This window comes from Triturus cristatus, chromosome 4_2 (assembly GCF_964204655.1).
Source record: "Triturus cristatus chromosome 4_2, aTriCri1.1, whole genome shotgun sequence".
NCBI lineage: Eukaryota > Metazoa > Chordata > Amphibia > Caudata > Salamandridae > Triturus > Triturus cristatus.
In genome coordinates this window covers 131087399-131108200 of record NC_140586.1, presented here as the reverse complement: position 1 = coordinate 131108200, position 20802 = coordinate 131087399, and the positions used below count along the sequence as shown (strand labels likewise).

Sequence of the window (20802 nt, the reverse complement as noted above, 5' to 3'; positions counted from 1 at the left end):
TAAACAGGTGTCCTTTAGGTCACCTGTCCCAACAAAGTCAATGTCCTATTGCCAAGGGATGTCATCTGACAACATCATTATCATGAACTGTGTGGTCATCTATTGTGTCTCAGGTAAACAAGTCTAGTACAAATGAAAGTGTGCCTTTTGTTGGGACATTCACAAGGTATGGAAAGCAACACTTCCCTGTCGCCATATTTGATATTCTGGTAAATAATCGTCTGTTGTAGTCACAAGCTGTGCATCACCTTACAAAGTAGTTTTAGGCTCAGAACGATGAAAGTTGTTTACCCCTTGATCCCTTTTGCTGGGTGTGGCAATAAGGGAAGTGACTTACTTTTGCACTGTTTTAATAGGAGCAGGAGTTACTAAACCAGCCTAGGCGACCCATCAGCATCAGTAAAAAGCATTGGCAAAAACAACATGTCTGGCGCGCATGAATACTTGCAATACACAAAAGTGGACACACGGTGGCGCCAGAATTCCACGTGTACGAAAACTACATTACCCAGCCATTAAATAGGACATAATGTAAAGTGAAGGGAAACGAAGTCTAATGACAATCTGCAAAATGCTGTGATCTAGTTGCCCTGTACGGATATTATTAGAGCTGCAGAAGACAATTGAACCTGTCCGCAGCCACATGCCAAACGGAGAGAAGAGAATACGTTCCCAAAGAGAGCAGAGAAACTCCGACCGAGTGTTCACTAAGAAGTGTTTTCAGCTTTAAACCAGATTTTTTTAAACATGGCATCAGTGACTTTGGGTAAAAAAACACGACAGGCTTAGCTCCAGGCATCTATCCCATTTCTGTGGAAAAGGGAGTTACAAGTGCATATAAATAAAATGGTGTGGAGTGCAACATGTGTTTATAAATGTTTTAGGTGCATTGTAACCTTTAGTTATTCGAAAAGAAGAATCAAGTGTTCAAAAGGGAATCAGCACAATCTTACTCCACTAGCGTAAGCTCTGTACAGGCGACCGATATTGAAGGCCACCTTTGCGGCTTAGGGAACAAGAAAACATAGATAGGAGGTGCAAACTGGTTTTGGAGACATTCTCCAGTTGCCTGAAGTGCATTCTTAGCTCGACACATCGCCCCCACCATACCAACCTGCCTGAGAACGTCCAGGTTCTCAATAGGGGATGAGTGATGTACAGATGTTTGCGGCACGAGGGTAACTGGTGAAGTTCATGTGAGTGTGCCTCATGGTGCACGTGAGCGCATCTTTTTGTCTCATGCAGGCTTTTCCACTAGGAAGGCCATTGTGAGCATGAAGATGTGCACTGCTGTATTTTACAGATAGATGTACGCTATAGGGTAGTGTCAAAGTATCCAGTCGGCTTCCTTTTGAGATTCTTGGGTCCATGAGTAGGAAACGTATTAGTAATTTCTTCCGACACTGGCTCAATACCCTAGCTGTTCCAAGGAAGTTCAAATAGATTTCTGTCCTACTATCCTCTTCCAGATCATGCCGGTGAAATGGCCACAGGTTCCCTCCTCACTCAAGAGACAAGACTTGAGCAGGTCATCGTTGTTTCTCCGCCGCGATCCAGGCTTCATGCAAGCAATGATACACTCACCTTGAAAGAGCTGTGCACTAGCGTCTCGTCGAGGTCGATCACCACACAGATCTTTCCCAGGTCCTGCTGGATCACCTCGGGGAGCAGACAGGTGCCTGGAATCTGAAATAAGACGATGAGTCAAGGGGACAAATCACCACCAGGGACAAATGCTGCTAACAACGAGCCTTGCATGAAGGACACACACTGCTTCACAAGCGGTAGAACATTTACCCGAAAATTTGTAAACGATAGTTGGCCAAGTCCACACTGCACAGGCGCAATTTAGCTACAACAGAACAAGTCACTTCAATCAGACCCGTTTATATTTAAAGAAAGCTCCTCCAGTGAGGTTACATTTCAGGCACTTTGGCTGGTTTCCATTAAGTCCGAAGTTCACAAGCGAGAAACAGGACAGAGAAGCAATGACTCTCTTTCAGTGTTGTTGAGCGCTATGGGCACCAAGGACTCATTAGTCCAAGTGCAAGGGAAAGTGCCCGAGATTACAGTACCTTTTAGCTGTACCGCTCCTCTGAAGGACATGGGGTAGGGTAGTAATGCATTCCTTATACACCCTTTCGTTTAGTTTGGACTTGCACCGGACCATAAGCCTCCCCCATGTCTAGAATGTGAAAGACCACTCCCCAAAAACTGCACCCTGGACCCACTGAACACACGCACGGTGTGCTGGAAAGGGCACCAGGCCTTCCTGTGCTCAACTAATAAAAGCACAGTGACAACGCGCTTTACCACATACGAGGATTGTCATCTAACAATTGGGATTCAACAACTCTTCATTCCAAGTTTGAAAATGTCTAAGGTATTTAAGGATTTGCCATGTAATTAGAGTGTGAAGTTGTACAGTTTACAGAAAGCCAATAATGTAAACAAATAATGCCATGCCAAGTTACCATACTCTATCACCTAAATCAGTAGGGGCCATATGTAGGTAGGCTGTGTTTTGCGATTCTCTAATTGCAATTTTTAGGGAATCGCAATTAGAGAATAGCAAAACGCCATGTAGGTAGGATTAGCAATTTTGTTTGCGAATCCCACCTATTCCTTATTTGCGATTCTCTAATTGAGAATCGCAAATAAGGAATAGCTTGCCATTCATTCCTATGGGCTAAAAGGCCCATAGGAATGAATAGGAAGACATTCTCAATTTGCGATTCTCAATTAGAGAATCGCAAATTGAGAATGTAATTTCAAGGGTGCAAGGGTGTCAACATGACACCCTTTTGCACCCCTGTAATGAGCATGGGTGCACATGTGGCGCACATACATGCCCTAAGGGCATGTATGTGTGCCACATGGCACTTTGAATAATGCAAAAAACTGCATTATTGAAAGAAATCGCAAATTACCATCAACCTGAAGTTGGTGGTAATTTGCGATTCCTTAAGCCAAAATAGTACAACTTGGGTGCTTTCTACATTGCATTTAAGGAATCGCTATTTGGGATTCCTTAAATGCATTTGCAAAATAAGGAATCGCAAATTTTGCGATTCCTTATTTTGCATGCAGATTTGCCTTCCTACATCCCACTTAGCAAAATTGCGATCGCAAACGCCGAAATTCGGCGAATTTCGGCGTTTGCGATCGCAATTTTGCTTTCTACATATGGCCCTAGGTCCCCAGAACTGAGGATGTCTGGGGGATCCCGTCGCAAAATGCTTCAGATGAAGAAAATCTACCATAAGACATGCACGCTCTTCTACACACCCAGCCTGTACTGCCCCCCTAAAGCACCAGTACCCCTTTCACTTTACTGACATTCAAGGGCCTGGAGTTGGAAACTGACAATCTTGTTACAAGTTATGGACATTGACAATCTTGCTTCAAGTCATTGCACACATTAACAGGTTTGCGGCCATGCTTACCTGGTAAAACTGGTACTGGAGGCACTGCAGCAAGTCAGACTGAGGAGAGAAGAAGAAAAGCAGGAATTAGATGCTTCGTCTCGTGAGAAAATTCAAAGTGGAAATGTGAGTGAGTTCAGGACTGGAAGAACACAAACAGAGGAGGAACATTATGAAACGTGAGGCCTCCACCTACGCTCACCCCTTCAACGCTCTCCATCTGAACGACCGCGTCACAGACCAATATAGATGTCAGTGTTTCATCACAGGATTCCAGAGGAGAGAACATCCAGTCATTACACACTCTATAAAGGTGAGGATGAGGAATGGGATGTCTGGTTGCAATGGTGCCCATACATGCTGGTGAAGGGATCCGTCGGGCCTTCTCCTCTGTCTGGGCTACCACATATCGAGAGGAAGCCACCCCAGGAGAGGTGGGAGGACCCTGCAACGCCCACCCCAGACTTCTAAATCACTGCAGATTACCAGTTAATTAGGAAGGGCATTTAATCTCTTTTTTCTGTATAAACAAATCCCAAATAACTGCAGACCTGCCAATGCAAGGGTGAAAGAACATGGACGGTGGCCTCGTCACATTGTGATTGCAGTAAGGCCCATCCATGCTTGCATGTCCGAGGGAACAAGCAAAGGGCAGCCTTCGCCCCTACAATGGTGCTTCGCGCAGAGTCTGCATTCTGTGGCTGCCAAAATGCCATAAAGTAAGAAAGAAAGAATGAATGCAATTTAAAGATTGTATTAACCACTCCAAGGGAAGAAAACCAGAGTCTGAGGTGGAATTTTGAAACTAAGCTTAATATGTGGCATATTTATGGATGGCTCGCCATTTGGAAAGGAAAGCCAAGAGATGGCCGCCCTGACTGACATGAGGGAAGCTTCCGGAAGAAGTGTGGCTGATGCGACGTTAAGAATGATGGAAAGCGAGAAAGGACAATGGCATTTGCTAGAGAAGGAGATACGAAGGTACAGAAGCCTGGGAGGAAGGGAGAAGGACAGATGAGAGGAGGAGAGACACCATCAGGAACGGAGTAGAAGAGGAGAAAGAGAGTGAACCAAGCGTATGACTAAGACTGCCGCAGTGACAACATTTACACCATACTCTGCCATCGGAAGAACGGAGGTTAAATCGAATAAAAGCAAAGACAGCAAAGACGCGATGAACAAAGGATCAAATAAGTGAAACTGGTAAGCTGGAGCTAAAGTTCATCTACAGTTAGAGAATCCTAGGCAGCCAAACTAACACAAACACAGAGGCCCGAGTGTGTCCCTGCGTACATGTTGTGTGGACACTGACCAAGGGTGAGATCCGTATTAATCAAAGCAACAGGACTGACAATGAAATGGTGTCAATTATTGGAAGTGTGGCTTCTCTTACTATCAGCATAAATGCGATCCTTATCCTAGGTTTAGCTATTACTGGCGGATTACGCCCCCGCACGCTGCCATCAGGGTGCCTCAATGCAAGCAGGACTCGTTATCACTGCTATCAAAGCTCTCCTGAACATCATTCGGCGTGAGTGGGACTAATGCGGAGAGATTCTTAAAGCCATTAAATGGAAACATAGAACAAGGACAGGCTTTTTATTTTATTTCTTAATTGTATTATGATCCTCATTGTTAAGTAAGACAATTCTAATTAAAGTTCATACATTTTTTGCTGGGATCACTGAGTGAGGGTTTAATTATTATAATCAGTGCAGCAATGTTCGCCTTCATGATCATTATGACAAACTAGAGCTAGGAAAACACCTAATACCACAGGATATGTCTTATACTAGAGCTAGGAAAACCCCTAAAACCACAGGATCCCACGCTGGTCCAAGGGAAGCTGGTCCCTGGCAGGTTTTCAAGGTGCTTCCGATAAACAAATCGTGGACATAGTCTGGGGTTATCCTGATAATCTGGCATTGATCCTGCCTCGTGGGCTTTCAGACGCCCCTTTTCCAGAAGAACTCTGGGTGTTCTGTTGTGGCAGGTTCACCATTAGTTCTCTGAATATAAAGTTCTTCTTTTCTCCTACATCCCCGCTGCCCGAGGTCAAAGGAAAGCACTTCCCTTGACTGCCGGAACTGTAGCATTTCGTGGGTGGGGGGGTCGCGAATGGCTGCCAGCATTACGGGATGAGCAAGCCATCCATAAAATGCACCCAATGACCAGCCCATCAGGACACTCTTTCAGAAGCTCAATCACAAACTGCCTAATCCTTCCAATTCCTCTCCTGCCCCAAATGCAGGCCAACTGTTCCATTACACTGTAATCACTATTGTCAACTCTAGTGAAAGAGGCTTCTCAGGGTACAACACCACACAAAATCAATCACAACAAACTCTTAGGACTAGAAGGAAGCAGGGAATTCCACTTAGCTCTCAAAACATGTTTCCTAAAAAATCTCAGCCTGCATGAGAAGTAAAAGAGGCTAGAAGCAGCAAATTGGATCGGAATTAAAATGGCAAAATTATCTTCTCTATTCTTTTACCAATAATGTTTTTATATCAACAGGCAGTGGCGCACAAGGCTCAAATTCTCTGTTACTTACCTTTGGAAACAACATTTCTGGTGGATACATAATCTTCCTGCAGATTTCTTGCCTCGCGGATTATGCTTTCAGGCTTTATTTAAACATCTGCAGAAATTGTTTTCCTCCTCAAGATGTCTCCTTTGACATCATGCGGTCTCTGTCAGGCACCTTCAGCTGTGATTTGGACTCCTGAGTATGTTAGGCACCAACAGGTGCACTGGCATTTCCATGCCCCATTCAGGTGTGTGGAGAGGAACCAAAGAAGTGTTGATGACAGCAACAAGTAGATCACACAACATGTTTACACATCTTGGGATCTCATGAATCATGGCACTAACACGGAGGGGAGGCCGAATGGTGGATCGGAATCTGCAGGAAGATTATGAATCAGCAGAAATATCATCACACAGTGTAAATAACTTTCTTCTGATGGATACATCTTCCCATAGATATTTCACCTTTTGAATATGTCCCAAAGATGTAGCCACCAAAGTAAAACCGGTTACGTAAGGAAGGCAAGCAACACAAATTGGGTAAATTACCAGATAGTAGATGCTGGAGATGTGAATGCTTGGCAAAAGTATTTAAGAATGACAATGTGGCTTTCCAACAGATATCAGCACCGGGACTCCGCTAAAAAAGGCCATGAACCAAGCCATGTCCCTGGTGAAGAAGCATAAATTCCTGCCATAGGATATTTCTAGGCCAGGACACAGCAGATCTTCATACAGATGACCAAAGGCAAACATTGTGCATTTGATTACTGCCTTATCCTTCTTAGCTCCAGTGAATCATGCAAAGAGCTGATCATCAACGTTGTCCTGTTGGGTGCGCTAGATGTAGTTTGACACCACATATCTGGGGTCCAGGTTATGCTGCTGTTCCTCCTCCTCCATTGCAAATATGTAGGATGGAAAAAGATGCATGTGTGACAGACTGCCCTACAGGAAATACAGATACCACATTAGTAAGAATGATGGACAGGTGCTAAGGACCAACTTATCCAAGTGGAAATCTGTGAAGGGTAGACAATTTGCTACGTCTGAAGCTCTCCACGGGGAGGAGTCACCGGCCCCGTGACTGGAAAGACTTCTTTGAAGAAAAACAAACTGCAAACATCCGGACCCAACACAAGATGGCGTTCTATGCACAGCATGTGATCTACAGCTCACATGCCTCGAACATACAGATACCACATTCGTAAGAATGATGGACAGGTGCTAAGGACCAACTTATCCAAGTGGAAATTTGTGAAGGGTAGACAATTTGCTACGTCTGAAGTTCTCCACAGGAGCAGACCGCGCAGCCAGGTAGCTTTTAAATAGAGAAACCGCCAAATTATGTTCCACAAGAGGCAATGCCAACCTAAAAGACAGACAGGTGATATTTTAAAGGGTAATGACTTCCAACACACCGCTAAAGAAACAGGTTTCAACTGCCTATATAGATGGCTTCAGAAACCGGCTTCATGGCTGTCAAGAAGACATTGGCAATCCGATCAGCAAGGCAAAAGGATTATAGCTGGCACAGCACAATCTCCATGCGCGTAGCTACAGCATCTGGGGGTTGTAATGGAGGATCAAAACATCCTTTTGTGACAGCAGATTCGATCTTTGCACGAGGGGGAAGAGGTGGCTGGATGTGGAGTGCCATTGGATCGCCACGGCAGATCCTCCTTGCCCAGTTAAAGTGATCTTCCCTCACATTCTGCAGAACTTTAGACAGAAGTGGGATTGGCATGTGTACGTACAACAGGCCTCAAAATCAGCTCTGCCTGAAGTAATCGCAGAGAACCTCCTCGCTTGAGGTGTATGGCACATAACTGACGAAACTTCATATTCCAAGCCGAATGAGATCCATGAATGGAATCCACAATCGGGAAAGGATCGCCTCTGTCACTTTGGAGTGAAACTCCCACTCATGGTCTTCCAGTGAGCGATGACTGCGGGCATCTCACGGTGAGGGAGCTTGCAAAGTGAGCTTATACTGGGAAGATTCACCATCGCTGTGCCCACTTCTTCAGGGGAATCATCTGCCAACATAGGGTGCAAAACCGCATACTGCCATGTTTGCCGATATAATGGACAATAGCGATGTTGTACAACAGAATCTGGACGTTGACCCGAAGATAAAAAGGACAAAGGCCTTGAGTGCAAAATGGACTGCCCCAGACTCGGTCATGTTTATGAGCAGGTGCTGTCCCAACACAGAACAAAGGCCCGAGTGAATCATGCCACCCAGATGAGGCCCCAAGCCCAGCAAGGAGGGATCCATGACTACCGTAGTCAGAGCCTGAGGGCTGATAGGGCAACCCATTAAGAGGTTGGAGGGGTGCATCCTCCAGTGCTAATGGGAAGCACCAACTAGAAGATCTGTACTTGAGCCAAGAGGATTCCTTGGTGCTGAAGCCATTGCCTTCTCAGACACCACTGGAGGGCTCTCATCTGCAAACTAGTGTCAGGTACTCACAGGATGTCGCACATCACTACACATGAGGCCTAGCAGATTAAAAATCTACAGGAATGGGTCCAAACTTCAGTCAGCCATCAGAGTTATCTCCCAAACATCCATGATCTTCAGAGGAAGGGCAAAGGCTTTCATAAGAGGTCTGTCAATTAATGAAGCAATAATGGTCAGCTTCTGTCTGGGAGAGAGATGAGACTTTTGGGTATTGATGGTAAAGCTCGGGTGGTGATGAGAAGTCATAATTCTCTGGAAAGGTCTCTGTACCAGCAAAGGGGACTCCCCTTTCACCAGCAAGTCATCCAAGTACAGATCTCCATGGGCCCTCGATTGTCACAATGAAGCTTCCACAACCACCCGGGCCTGTAATCAGTACAAATGGTAGGACCAAAAACTGATATTACTGGAATACCACCAAGAACCTGAAGTAGCACCTGTGGGTGCAAAGAACAGGAAGATGAAAGTAGGCCTGAAGGTCCAGGAACACCAGGCGCTCTGCAGAGTTCAAGACCAACAGAACCTGGTTCAAGGATAGCATCTTGACTTTGTCCTGTTGGTGAGCAGGTTCAGAAGACAAAGATCCTTTATAATGTAGGCATCCATTCTACTTGGGGAACAAACAGTAAAGGGATAAAATGCCATGCCCAGCAGAACACCACCTCTTTGAACCCCCTTTTTTCAGGAAGGCAAGGACTTCTGCTGCTAGGATTGAGGCATGAGCCAGATGGCATACTCTAGGATGGGATGGTCTGGAAGGGAGAAGTTCGACAGGAAGGCCAACGCCCCAGTAAATTAGCTGGAAAACCTATTGGTACATTGTGCTTGCCTCCCAAATGACAACACAATGGGACACCCTCACTCCCACTTGAAGATGAGGGGAAGGGGTAAGAGGGGTTTGGAAGCAGAGGAGCCCACAGAGTGCAGTGGGGACTGGATCTACGTCCATTGCTCCTGGTAATGGCATCCTCTAGCTCCACCCTTGCCTTGAAAGGAGTGATCTAAATGCTTTCGCATTTGGATACGTTGTTTTTTCAGATGCCTTTTTCAAAACTGCATAGCGCTAGTTAGCCGCAAAACGTTCACAATGGCTGGTGGATCTGCGGTGCTGAAAACACTAAGCCAGGTGCATGAACCGTAACCCTCCTGGCTCTTGAAACATTCCAGGGAGGAGACAGCCTTGTCTTTGAACAACTGCTCGCCGTCAAAGGGTAGGTCCATGAGCGTAGCCTGGCCATCTCTCAAAAATCCAGTGAATCATATACAAACACGGTGGTGCAAAATGACAGCCATACCATTGAGTGAGCACCACTGTCCGTAGAGTGAACCCCACACTTTAGGATCTGTTCAGACACATCCAGCCCATCACGCAAGGGGTCAGTTAGCTGATTTTTCCAATGGTCTGGTAGGCTTAAAACTAAGCTTTGCCAGTTCCCACATGGCATTGACATATCAGCCTAGAAGGCAGGTGGCATTAGCAGTAAAAAGGGCCAAATGGCAGGAGGTGAAACCTCTGCAACACAAGTTATCAAGTATCTTGAATTCCCTGTCCATTTTGACGGCAACAAAACTCTCCAGTGACTTATGACAAGACTAAAGGTGTAGGTGACCAGAAGCAAATTTATGGTGCCTGGAAATCTCCCTATGAACTCCTGAGCCGGAAAGAATTTCTGCTATGCATCCACAACACGGTCCAGGACAGCCTCGCTAAACTGAAGCAGGGCACCACCATTGCTGCAGATGACTGCAAGATCTGCGACAAAATGTTTACTTCAATTCCAAGGCTTCTGCTGCATTTCAAACAACTGCTGTAAAGGATGAAACCTCCTCCGAAGCAGAGCTAGAGAGGTAGGGAATGTCACATTCTGGTGCAGTATCTAGGTCAGCCACATTTTTAGGTCCAATGATATGCCAGAATCAGTATTCTACGCCGAGAGGCGGTGATGAGATTCAGAGTCATCATCCTTTGAGCAACTAAGCCTATGTCCTCCACAGCAAAGGCACTGGAAGCTGAACTGAAAATTACCCCCAAATGGACTAACCTCTAAACCTTGGGCAAGTGTTGACATTAGGGTAGATCATTAAGATTGGCAATGACCTTCTCTATTTCCACACGGATTATACCTTCCTCTATTGATTCTTTGCATAGTCTGCTCTGTGGGTGGCAACTCTATTGGTGCCTAGGAATGAACTGAGCAAACACTGGACTCACCTTGGGCAGTTTTGACTTCAGCTTAGGCACTAGAGCCTGGGGAAATGTGGTGTCAGGTGGTATGGTGGTCAGATGAGCAAAAGCCAAGTGGGTAGGAACAGACCCTTGTTCACTGACCCAGAGTGTTGCAGAGCTGTCCTGAACAGATCTAGCATGGCTAGCCAGAATACCTGGACATGCATCGGGTTGGATCATAGACTACAAAACTCCAGGCTCATTTTTTTTGTGATGGAAACCTGCCCGACAAAAAGGAAATATCTGGTGTTAGTCAACGGTGTTGAGTCCCTGAATTGTTCTGGGAGTGGGACTGTTTACCTAAGGAAGATGAAGACTTCTCCTTTCTGGTGTGCTTTTTTAAGGGTTTGTTGTGGGAGAAGCTCTCAGGAGAATGTTCTCTGGATGGTGACTTACCTCTGGAAGAGGAGGCTTGCTTTGGGGTCTCCCTGCAGGCCTTATACAAAAATATTTTTGGTTAACTTTCAAAGATGCTCTCCGGGTGCATGGAGGCGCAGAAGTCACAGACTGTGGCTCATAATCCGACCCAAGACACCACATACAGTTGTTGTGGGGGTCTGAAAGAGGTATCTATTTGTTGAACCTTCGACAAGTCTGAAGTCTGATAACTTTTGTGGACACACTTGATCTATTCACTTTTGAAAGCTTCAGAATTGTTCAGTGAGACAAACAACTAACAACCACCATGCCAGTTAGCGCTTGATCAAGTAACATGACATCCAGGGGTGGCAGCCGCAGCTTTCTGAAGCCGCCTGGCAGTGCTGGAGAGTCACTGCTGAAGTAAATGTTTTCAGGACCAGTCTGATGTCTGGAAAAAGTATTAGTAATACTTTCCCTTTAAGGGTTTCAATTCCTTTGTCGAAGTCTGAGTTTCAAGTAGCGTCTACTGCTACCTAGAATGTTGGTTCGTAGGCGGATCAAGATGTGAATGCTTGTAAATAATGCTGGAATACTTTTGTTTAAACTGCAGCCTACCCTGTCCTATTTTGGGTTACTAAGTGGTCATATACCTTCCTTACAATAACACAACCACCCCGAACTGACCAACACAATGGTACACAACTGCATCAACTGTAGTTTGGCAGTAGCATGTCCTACTTATTGTACACTGTTAATTGACAAAATTGTGCTACTGCCAAAGTAGTCAATGGCAAACCTTTACTACACAAAGGGCAACCGCTCAGCAACTACGTTAAACACCAGTCTGACAACAAATCTGCTCATTAGAACAACCAGAAAATATTCTCACCCTATAAATCATGCAGGTTTTGGGAATGGATCAGCACCTTCAAAAAAACATGTGTAGCCACCGAAATGAATATTCAGTAGCCATGGCCCTCGAAAAACTATCTGCCGTGTCTAGAACTCCAGATGTTCCTATTCTGTAAAGGTTTGCAAACACAGAGCTACTTGGTGAGTGTTTCGACGCCGGGGCTCCCAGTGTTAGTTTTGAGCCTGTTTTTCGAGACTCTACTGGTTTTTTCGAGGTCGACGACTTCCTTACCTCTTTTGAAAGTCTTCTTTTTGACCTCCACGACCAAAACATCTCTTTCCTTGATACCCTCGGTCCCTCGACGACATTATCTTCCTCTGCACTGGAGAGGCACAGGTCTCACAACGAAGGCGGTGGTTCTTGGCCCTGCATATTGTGATTGGCACGTCGCTGTCTTTCCCTCACTCTCAAAGTCTTCGGGGTGAAGACAGAGCAGGGGTTGCAGTCAGCGCTCTGGTGATCCAGCGGCAGGCACGGGTTACAGACTGGGTGCTGATCCTTCTGTGCGTACTTGTGGTGACAGTTCTGACAAAATTTTAATGGTGTTTTGTCCATTACTGCGTCCAGGGAGCCCGATGCATGCGCATTCTCTGATCGTCGTCGAAGATCTTAATTTTCGATTCCTCGTTGACCTCCGGTTGCACCGGGTAGTTGAAAGAACTTCCTCACGGTGTCTCTTCTTTATTTTCTTCGATTCTTCTCTCCAATTTTGGGAGCTTCTCCGTAACTATCCAGATCCAACGGCGGAAAAAAAGAATCTGAAGAAGGCTACCAAAGGTGGGAGCTTCCCGAGGTAACCCGTCGACGTCACAGAAGGGCATCAAATGGTACTATGTCGTCGACGCCCACCAACAACAAAAAAACAGGAGAAGAAATACTACAATACTACAATTCCGGACCCAACCACTAGATGGCGGAATAATGCACAGCATAGTGAATCCAGAAAGATTCACGCTGCAAAACAAGTGTTTCACAACTTGAGATACATTGTAGATTCATATAAAAGACATATTCCACCACCTATGATTGGGCTCCGAAAACATGTACCTTTTTAGAAGATCGAACTGTACTATGGCAAATGGCTGCCCTGTCGGCCTTCCTGTCACTACCTACCTACACTGTGAAAATTCACAATTAAAGAAACCAGTTTGCTTATATACCAGCGGCTCTAAATCTCTCAGATATTTCAAACAGAAGCCTTAAGGCTCTGGTATCGCTTAATGCTCGGACGCGAGGCTGTTTCTTTCACTCCATGGTCCAGTATCACCCAGCCTTGTCCTATGGTTTGAGCAATCCAAAATAGAAGAGAAAGGATTCTGCATGCCCCCACTGGAACGTAAAACGGGAAATAGGACAGACGGATATTCACATGGTATTTAACGGACATCAAAGAGGAGACTAAGAAAACATTCACACATGCTTGTTTTCACACCCCTGAGAAGGTTCAAATCGGATTCAATATAGGTTCAAGTGTAGGTCCTGTGACTAACATAACCTAAAATACACAACTCCTAAATACTGGGTTTATTTGGGAAAAATGTCCTGCAGTCAGCTACAAACATGAAACAAGCCTTTACAATGCAATGGGTCTCGCATTTACGAGAGTTTGAGCTATTGGCGTTGTAAATGACAATGCCTTTTAAGTGTTGTTTTAAAAACAGATAAAAGGCATTGTCATTTGCCAATAGCTTAAACTCTCGCAAATCCGAGACCTAATGCATTGCAAATGCGTTTGTGCTATAAAAAAATGTTTTTAAAGCGTTGGAAGAGAGCATGTCCTGACTGCTTTAAGCTATTTGAGAAAATAGTGCTCAGAGGCTGTTATTAAAGCCTACCGAGTAACAACACATGTAACAGGGGGTGTTGCCATGGGAGGTTATAAAATGAGACAAGGAGTACGAAGGAGGGACTATTAAGCCTATTGACCAATGAACAGCCAGAGTTTACAGTGGACAATGACACAAGCCAATGAAAAATATGGGCTTCGAGTGGGCGGGATTTAAGTCCCTACCTGAATACGGCCTGCTTCACAGAGCAGCACATGAGCAGCCCAGGCGCGACCTAAAAATATATATGAGCAAACATCAGAAGAATGGTTTGCAGTTTTAAATACTGGAACTATTCAGTGAATAAAACAGCATGGAATTCTAGTTGCAAAAAAAAATAAAAAAAATGTAATATAGGATAAAACTACATATCTGATGGGACTATCTAGAAACAAACTCTGCAACATTATGCAACTCCGGTCATGGAGCCAGTAGTGCCTGCTGCTGTAACAATTGTAGCAAACATTTCTCCATTTTTTTTTTAATTTAGTTCTAGATTAAGGATTCAAGAGGTCATTCAGAGTATTCCCAAATGTATTTATTGGAGTGTCAAAACAGACGTTTTCGCTTTAGCCCATTCTCATTCTAAGCAAAAATGTCACCATATCAAACTTGCTGCGACATGAAAAAGCTACAGGAGTGGTTTCAGATTTTTGGAAATAGAAAAAGGTTTGGATCAGGGAGAGGAAAAGAGGGAGCAGAGAAGGGGAACATTCTCAACACATTATCAGAAGCACTTAACTGAATGGAAAAGCATGCCTTATTATGAGAGAGGTGGAGAAAGCCCAAGCGACAGACTTTAGAAAGAAAGAAAAGGAAGAAAAAAAGAAACATTAATATGAACAAAGAAAACAAATACTGTTAACATCAGCAGAGCACAATCAATGGAAACATATAATCAAACTAGACAGCCCCGGAAGTACATTTGAGCAGCCGTCATAAAAACTGATTTCTGAAGAAAGTACAGTGAATATTCAGTTTTTGAAACACAAAGTTTATGTCTTTTTGTGTATATCTATTTTCAGATTTTTGGCTTCCAATGGCACAGTTGTGGCTGTTCATAATAGCGCCCAGTGCAGTCCGTAGTAAAAAAAATATATAAATATACTAAGCACAAAGCCACGCCTTTCATCCTACACCACAACATGTGCGCACGTGGCCACTGTGTAAGTGCAAAAAGAACTTCACAAAGAAATTCGGAGACATAAATCAGACAGGTCTTTATATTTTACACACTCCTAATCCACTTTATCAGTTCTCTTCATTTCCCGTAGGCAAAGGTATTCTCGCTGGGCTCCCAGTAAATCAATCACCAGCATAGAATCTAACAAACTTCTTATGACCAACACTGCCCAATGGGGGCTGGATCCTGGCCACATTTTCAGGAACCGGATTCGAGTCTGGGCAACGACGCTCAACATCCTGTGATTCTGGGCAAATCACGTAATCTCCCCGAGCCTAACAAAAATGAATGTGTCCATCTGTATTGAACCTGATGCTCATGTAAAGCGCTCTGATAACCGATTTCTCGGGTCTAGTTCGCGCTTGGCAAACACTACAAAATAAAAATAAAATAAATCCCCAGAAGGAATAAACTTACATGCAATGTATCTAAATGAGCAGCATTTTATATAGTTCACGGCTATCCTGAAAATATGACATGGATGGACTTGGAAGCGAAAACTAGGAGCTCTGGAATCGGTGTGCCCCATGACCCGAAAGCAAACGCCGCTTCTTCCAGCCCTCCAGCAGCTCGAGGCTCGGCGGCTTCTCCAGACGTGAGTACCGCACTCCAATTAATTGATGGAGGTGATAAACCCTCATCATTAACCGCTGTAAACGCTGCTCTAATTAGAGACGCAATTAGCATGTGTTACACTTTCCAAAGGAGCAGAGAAGGGAGAAGTGCCGGCAGCCTAGAACTGCTAATTTCCCATTCATTCAAATGACTCTTCTCCTGCGTGGATGTTAAGGAGGGTTGTATGACGCCATCTCACGTCACTTGTACAGTGACGAGAGTTATTAGGTTGAGCATCTAAAAACGTCAAGTATTACAGCAGTGTTTTCTTAGGTGTGTGCGAGACCAACAACCACTAGTAGAGGCTTCTGAAATACAGAAAAGGTTCCAACAAGAAACAACGCTCTCTAAGGAAGGGGGGGGGGGGTGCGTGGAGGGGGAGGCTTAGAGCATATGGTTACTCACAAACATTTTCCAGGGGGGCAAAAGGTTTGCCTGTCGTGTGATCGAGGGCTGCATTGATGGCAGGTGGGGAATGTAAGGTGGGCATAGCGGAGGCAAAGCTGGTACATATAAAGGCTGAATGGCACATTATGAAGCAAGAAAAGGATCAATCCTGGCCTCACCACTTGACCAAATTGTGTGATCCTAGACAATGGTTTTATTTCACTTTACCTTCTTTCCCCTGGTTAATACATATAAGAGAACCTCGAAATACATGACTTCAGGATGAGCACTGTATGAAACCTTCTCTTGAGTTTTAGTTGCTAAACTATGTCATCCATGTATAATAGGAACCCTGGTCAGTCATATGGTAAAACTTCCCTCGTGGTTCACTATTTGCAGTGTTGCCAGGGTGGAGGGGAAGCAAGAATATTTCTAAATTCATCTTTTCAAACTATCACTTTAAAGAAAAAAAATCTCCATGCATTTATATAATATAATGTACTAAAACGATACGCCTCTGCATGTTAAAGAAGTACACTTTAATTTTGAAGAGACTATCATATTTTTACAGTTGCAACATGTCTTTAAAAATGTTATGCATTCCTACATTTAAATGGTGCCAACACCTTACTTACACCCTTTAACTTCAGTTAAGCTGTGAATAAATGTGTGCCCCTTCGTTTAACACATTTCTTAACGTTCGTGCTGAGTCGAGAAAACAGCTGGTTAGGAGGGCCACACTTTGAGAATCAGTGGCTTAGAGAGTTAAGCATTTTTTCTTTTTTACCTGCATGTTCCCCATGTCATTATTTTGTTACATGTTAAACTCTGCCCTACTCAGTATATGACCCTCAGTCAATAGCCCTTTAAGGTTCAAAACTACCTGTTTCAAAAGTGGATTTGTGTACTTTCCCCATGGATATCTATTTAGAACATTAATTCCCATCATCAAATTTCCAAGATTTTAGGGCAGGGCAGTGAAACAGGAGAATGTTTGGATAAAAAGAAAATCCTGCATGTTCTCTAGCCACAAAAGAAGTTACTTACCTGCAACACCGACTTCGTAGCTTTGCATCACATGTAGACGCACATGCTTTGCATACTTCTGCCTTGTAATGGTAGGCTCAGAAATAATCGTGAAAAAGTTGTAAAAGCAAACTGCAAGCATCATAGATTAGAAGTCTGTAAAGCCGACTCTCTTGAGTTTGATGTTGCTCTACTTGCCAGACCTGTGGAAATACTCTAATAAAACACTCCTCTTTATGAGTGGTGTATCTGAGGTCTTAGGGTAAGTCTTGTCAAGAATGAACCTAAGAAACTGCAACGTCTCTGCATTTCAGATGGGAACTGCAGGACGGGTACATATTGCCCACCTCGGAGAGACAGCTGGACCTCATCTCATGGGCCCAGGTTGATGCTTATGCTTAGTGACTGGTAACGGTACATCAGGGCTCTTTGTTTCTGTTTAATCGCCTACCTTATGCAAGCTGCAGCACTGTGCATTAGACCTTTGCCAGTCATTTAAAGTACTTTTCTTAAGAGTATATTTTTTCCCTGAAATTTGGAATGAGCTCATCACGAATGTCATTTCAGTGCATCACAGCCGTGTCCCTGCAGGGCGCTCCTTCCCCCCCCCCCAAAAAAACCTTTATTGTGAGGGTTTCCAGCGCTAACCGTCATCTGTTTTACTGGTAAAGTTAACTTGGTGCCTCAAATTACCCTGTCTGTGTCATGACATTATCCTCTTCGGGTTACTCAACATGCAATAGTCCATTAGAACCCATGTAACTGGAGGGAAGTGTCAGCTTTCAGCAGAAAACTCGTATTAAGCCTTATATTACATTAGGGGTCTCCTGCATACGTAAAAAGCCCTAACAGCATTTAAAATCTAGGACAAGATCTCAAAGACAGGAGTACTTCTGCTAGTCTTTGGCCAAAAGAAAATCGGACGAAGGAAAGACCTAGGGCTGCTTTCAAACTATCCAATTGTGAGCTAGTTTGGTTATACCTAAATTAGGCCAGGGCGGTAAATTCCGTTCCGCCTGCAGAATTTGGGTAATTTCGCGTTACATGGAATTGCCCAAAATTCTGCATTCCACGGCTTCGCGGAATTTTTTGCTTGTTCGCGTTCTCAAAATGCGTGTTGCGAGATATTTCCCCGAGCACGCAAACAGCGTTCGCGAACAAGAAAAAAGCATCGCGAACAAGCAATTCCGTGTGTTTGCAGAATTTCTGCGTGCTTGTGGAGACTTTTTACCATTTCACGGAGCTTTGCGTAGCGCGACTACGCAAATTCCGCCCACTCCTAATCTAAATGAGGTCCCCGACACTTGCCTTAACTCGCTGGCTTCCTACACCCAGCTCAACATACCACACTTGCCTTCCCTTTTAAGGTGCCTCATTAGCAACCCCAGTCTCCTGCTACTCACAATTAACGTACTATCTACCTGCCTTGCATTATTTTCATCTACACCTACCATGTCAACTTTATCTCCCAGTTTCACCAACACCACCTGCTTCCTCAGCTCCACCAACCTTGCAGGACTTTTTTCTGGTTAAACCTGACTCGTCACCTTGGTTTCTAAACCTACTTTTCTGTATTTGTCCACCATGACATTCTCTTACCCTTCCTTCCACCTCACATGTCTCTTCCCTAGATACCAGTAGCAACCTGCCTACACTATGTCATAATCTATGTATATAATCATATGAAGGAGCCCGTCACGCAAACAGAGCAATATAAATTTAGGCAAACTATTTAACTGTCTTTGGCTTGAATTGCTGGGGTGCCGGGCTGGGCAGCAGGCAGAAGTCCTTTGTGGACTGTAGCTCATCTATGGTCCTATCTAACTTTTACCACACGGGCATTTTCTTCTCGCACCCGCTTCTTACCTTGGCAATGGTGTTTGGCTCCTCCTTCGGGACAGCATTGTCACCCCCACAACCCGACTGGCTGACATTCTGTGCACGGAGGCAACAGAACAGCGCTTTGAAGATATTCCGGCTGCGAGGCTTCTTGGGTGAGGACTTGGATGCTAATCCTAGGACAAGGCAGAAGAAAAGGCGTGAGTCCAAGAAGTGTTGGCATGAACATCAAAGTCTGCATTACGAACGCAACAAGATCCTCACACTCACTCTGCAAAACATTTTGACTGCAAGTCTATCATCAGTGGTTTATAAACTAGAGGTTCTCTAAAAGATTTCAGTTCACTTCAGTTCATATCCAGAATGTTCACGAGGTGAATTTTAAGGTGGGGCTCATTTAAATGTTTGCTTACAATAGATTTCAACATTCTTTTGACTATGTTTCAGGTATCTCTTCTCTGGTCCTTGAATGTTGCAGGAGAAGATATGTGCCTGGGGGTCAGAAACAAGTCGAACAAACTCAAGAAGCACACAGACACACACTTATGCTCCTACATGTGCCTCGCTGCTCCCTGAGTGTTCACCTCGCGCAAAGGAAAAAACAAAACCAGGAAGAAAACAGTGAAGAATACTTCTAGCATCAGAAAAATGTGCCGAGTTTGTATCACTTGTTTCGGACTCTGGATTCTGAATCTGCAGCGGCAACAGTCTAAAATGAGAAAAGAGGCTTCAAATACATAAAACAATCTTCACAAAGTACCCTTGTGACTTAAAACGTGTGTAGGCATTAGAAGTATGAATCACTAGTCAAAAGAAAGAACCAATTTCATTCAAACCTTCTGTGACCGGCACAAGGTACCACATGTTATGATGTGCGGATTTAAACTGAAATAAAATATCTGTTTGAGAGTAATTAGTGCATGCATTGGGCTGCCAACAAGTTGCACCAAAGTTATGGTTCGATTTTTTATGGCAAAGCATGGAGGTCAATATTTATTGTATCAATAAATCTGGTGAACAGTGGGTCTAAGGGAAAACAATATTTATAGACCTGCCCAAGTTCCAATCCCCTAATACTAAACTGAACACAAAAACGGAAACTGGGGGTCTAGTAGCAAAACAGCACGAAAATGATGAGCAAGAAGGAGCCAGAGTGCACTAGACCAACACTAACCATGAGCAGAGCATGGATAACCATCAATAGTGCTCAGCGAATCGAGCAAATAGTGAGAGAAAGATGACTCTCATGATCATTAATCTCATTTGGTAATCCAACTATTGGCAGAGATATATCCCTTGATCATGGGGATTGTCTCGCAAGTTAGAAGCTCTGTTGCTCAAGCTGGCTAGTAAATATTGGCCAGCAGCACACCAGGTGTGAAGGATACAGAAAGAGGAAAAAATCCTATGAAGTGCAGTGCAAAAAAGGAAAGTTGGTGAAAGCTAAAAAAGGTTATGTAGAAGGGATAGTTCTCAATATTCCAAGCAATCTACACACCTTGATTAAAAGAGTGTAACAAGGTTATAGCAGTGTTGACGAATAACTGCTATGTTAAGGTCAACATGTTTCAGCCAGCAGGGTTTACCTGCCTCCGGCTTTCGTCAGGACCTATGTTGCACAAACACAAGCTACTGCAAAAAGACACATTGATAAGTGTGAAAATGTGACTAACATATATAAGGTTGAAAAAAGAGAGATAAATACAACCTTCAGTAATCTAAATCCTCTAGATCAAAGGGTGTAGTCATCACCTAAAAAATAAAACAATTAATGCACCATGTGCAACCCTCCAAATCAAACAAAAACGTGCTGTAAATTAAGGCAAGAGCCATACTTTGCATTAATAATAAAGCATGAGAGCATTGCTTACCCCACATAATCTGGGATTGTACCTCACCTACCCGGGCACCATGCTCGTGTGTAAGGGGCCCCGCTCTATATCAAGGGTGACAAAAAATCTCGAAATTTTTTGTCACCCTTGATATAGAGCGGGGCCCCTTACAC

General features: G+C 44.2%; 1 protein-coding gene across 1 annotated transcript in view; it reads right to left on the bottom strand.

Annotated features, from left to right (window-relative positions):
* Positions 1-20802, bottom strand: part of CTDSP2 (CTD small phosphatase 2) — a 120605-nt gene that overhangs the window by 18953 nt on the left and 80850 nt on the right. The window contains exons 2-4 of the mRNA XM_085600799.1: positions 18825-18973; positions 3447-3485; positions 1585-1686 (exon numbers count right to left, since the gene is read on the bottom strand). Of these exons, the coding sequence (XP_085456925.1) occupies positions 1585-1686; positions 3447-3485; positions 18825-18973 (290 nt within the window). The remainder of the gene's footprint in view (positions 1-1584; positions 1687-3446; positions 3486-18824; positions 18974-20802) is intronic.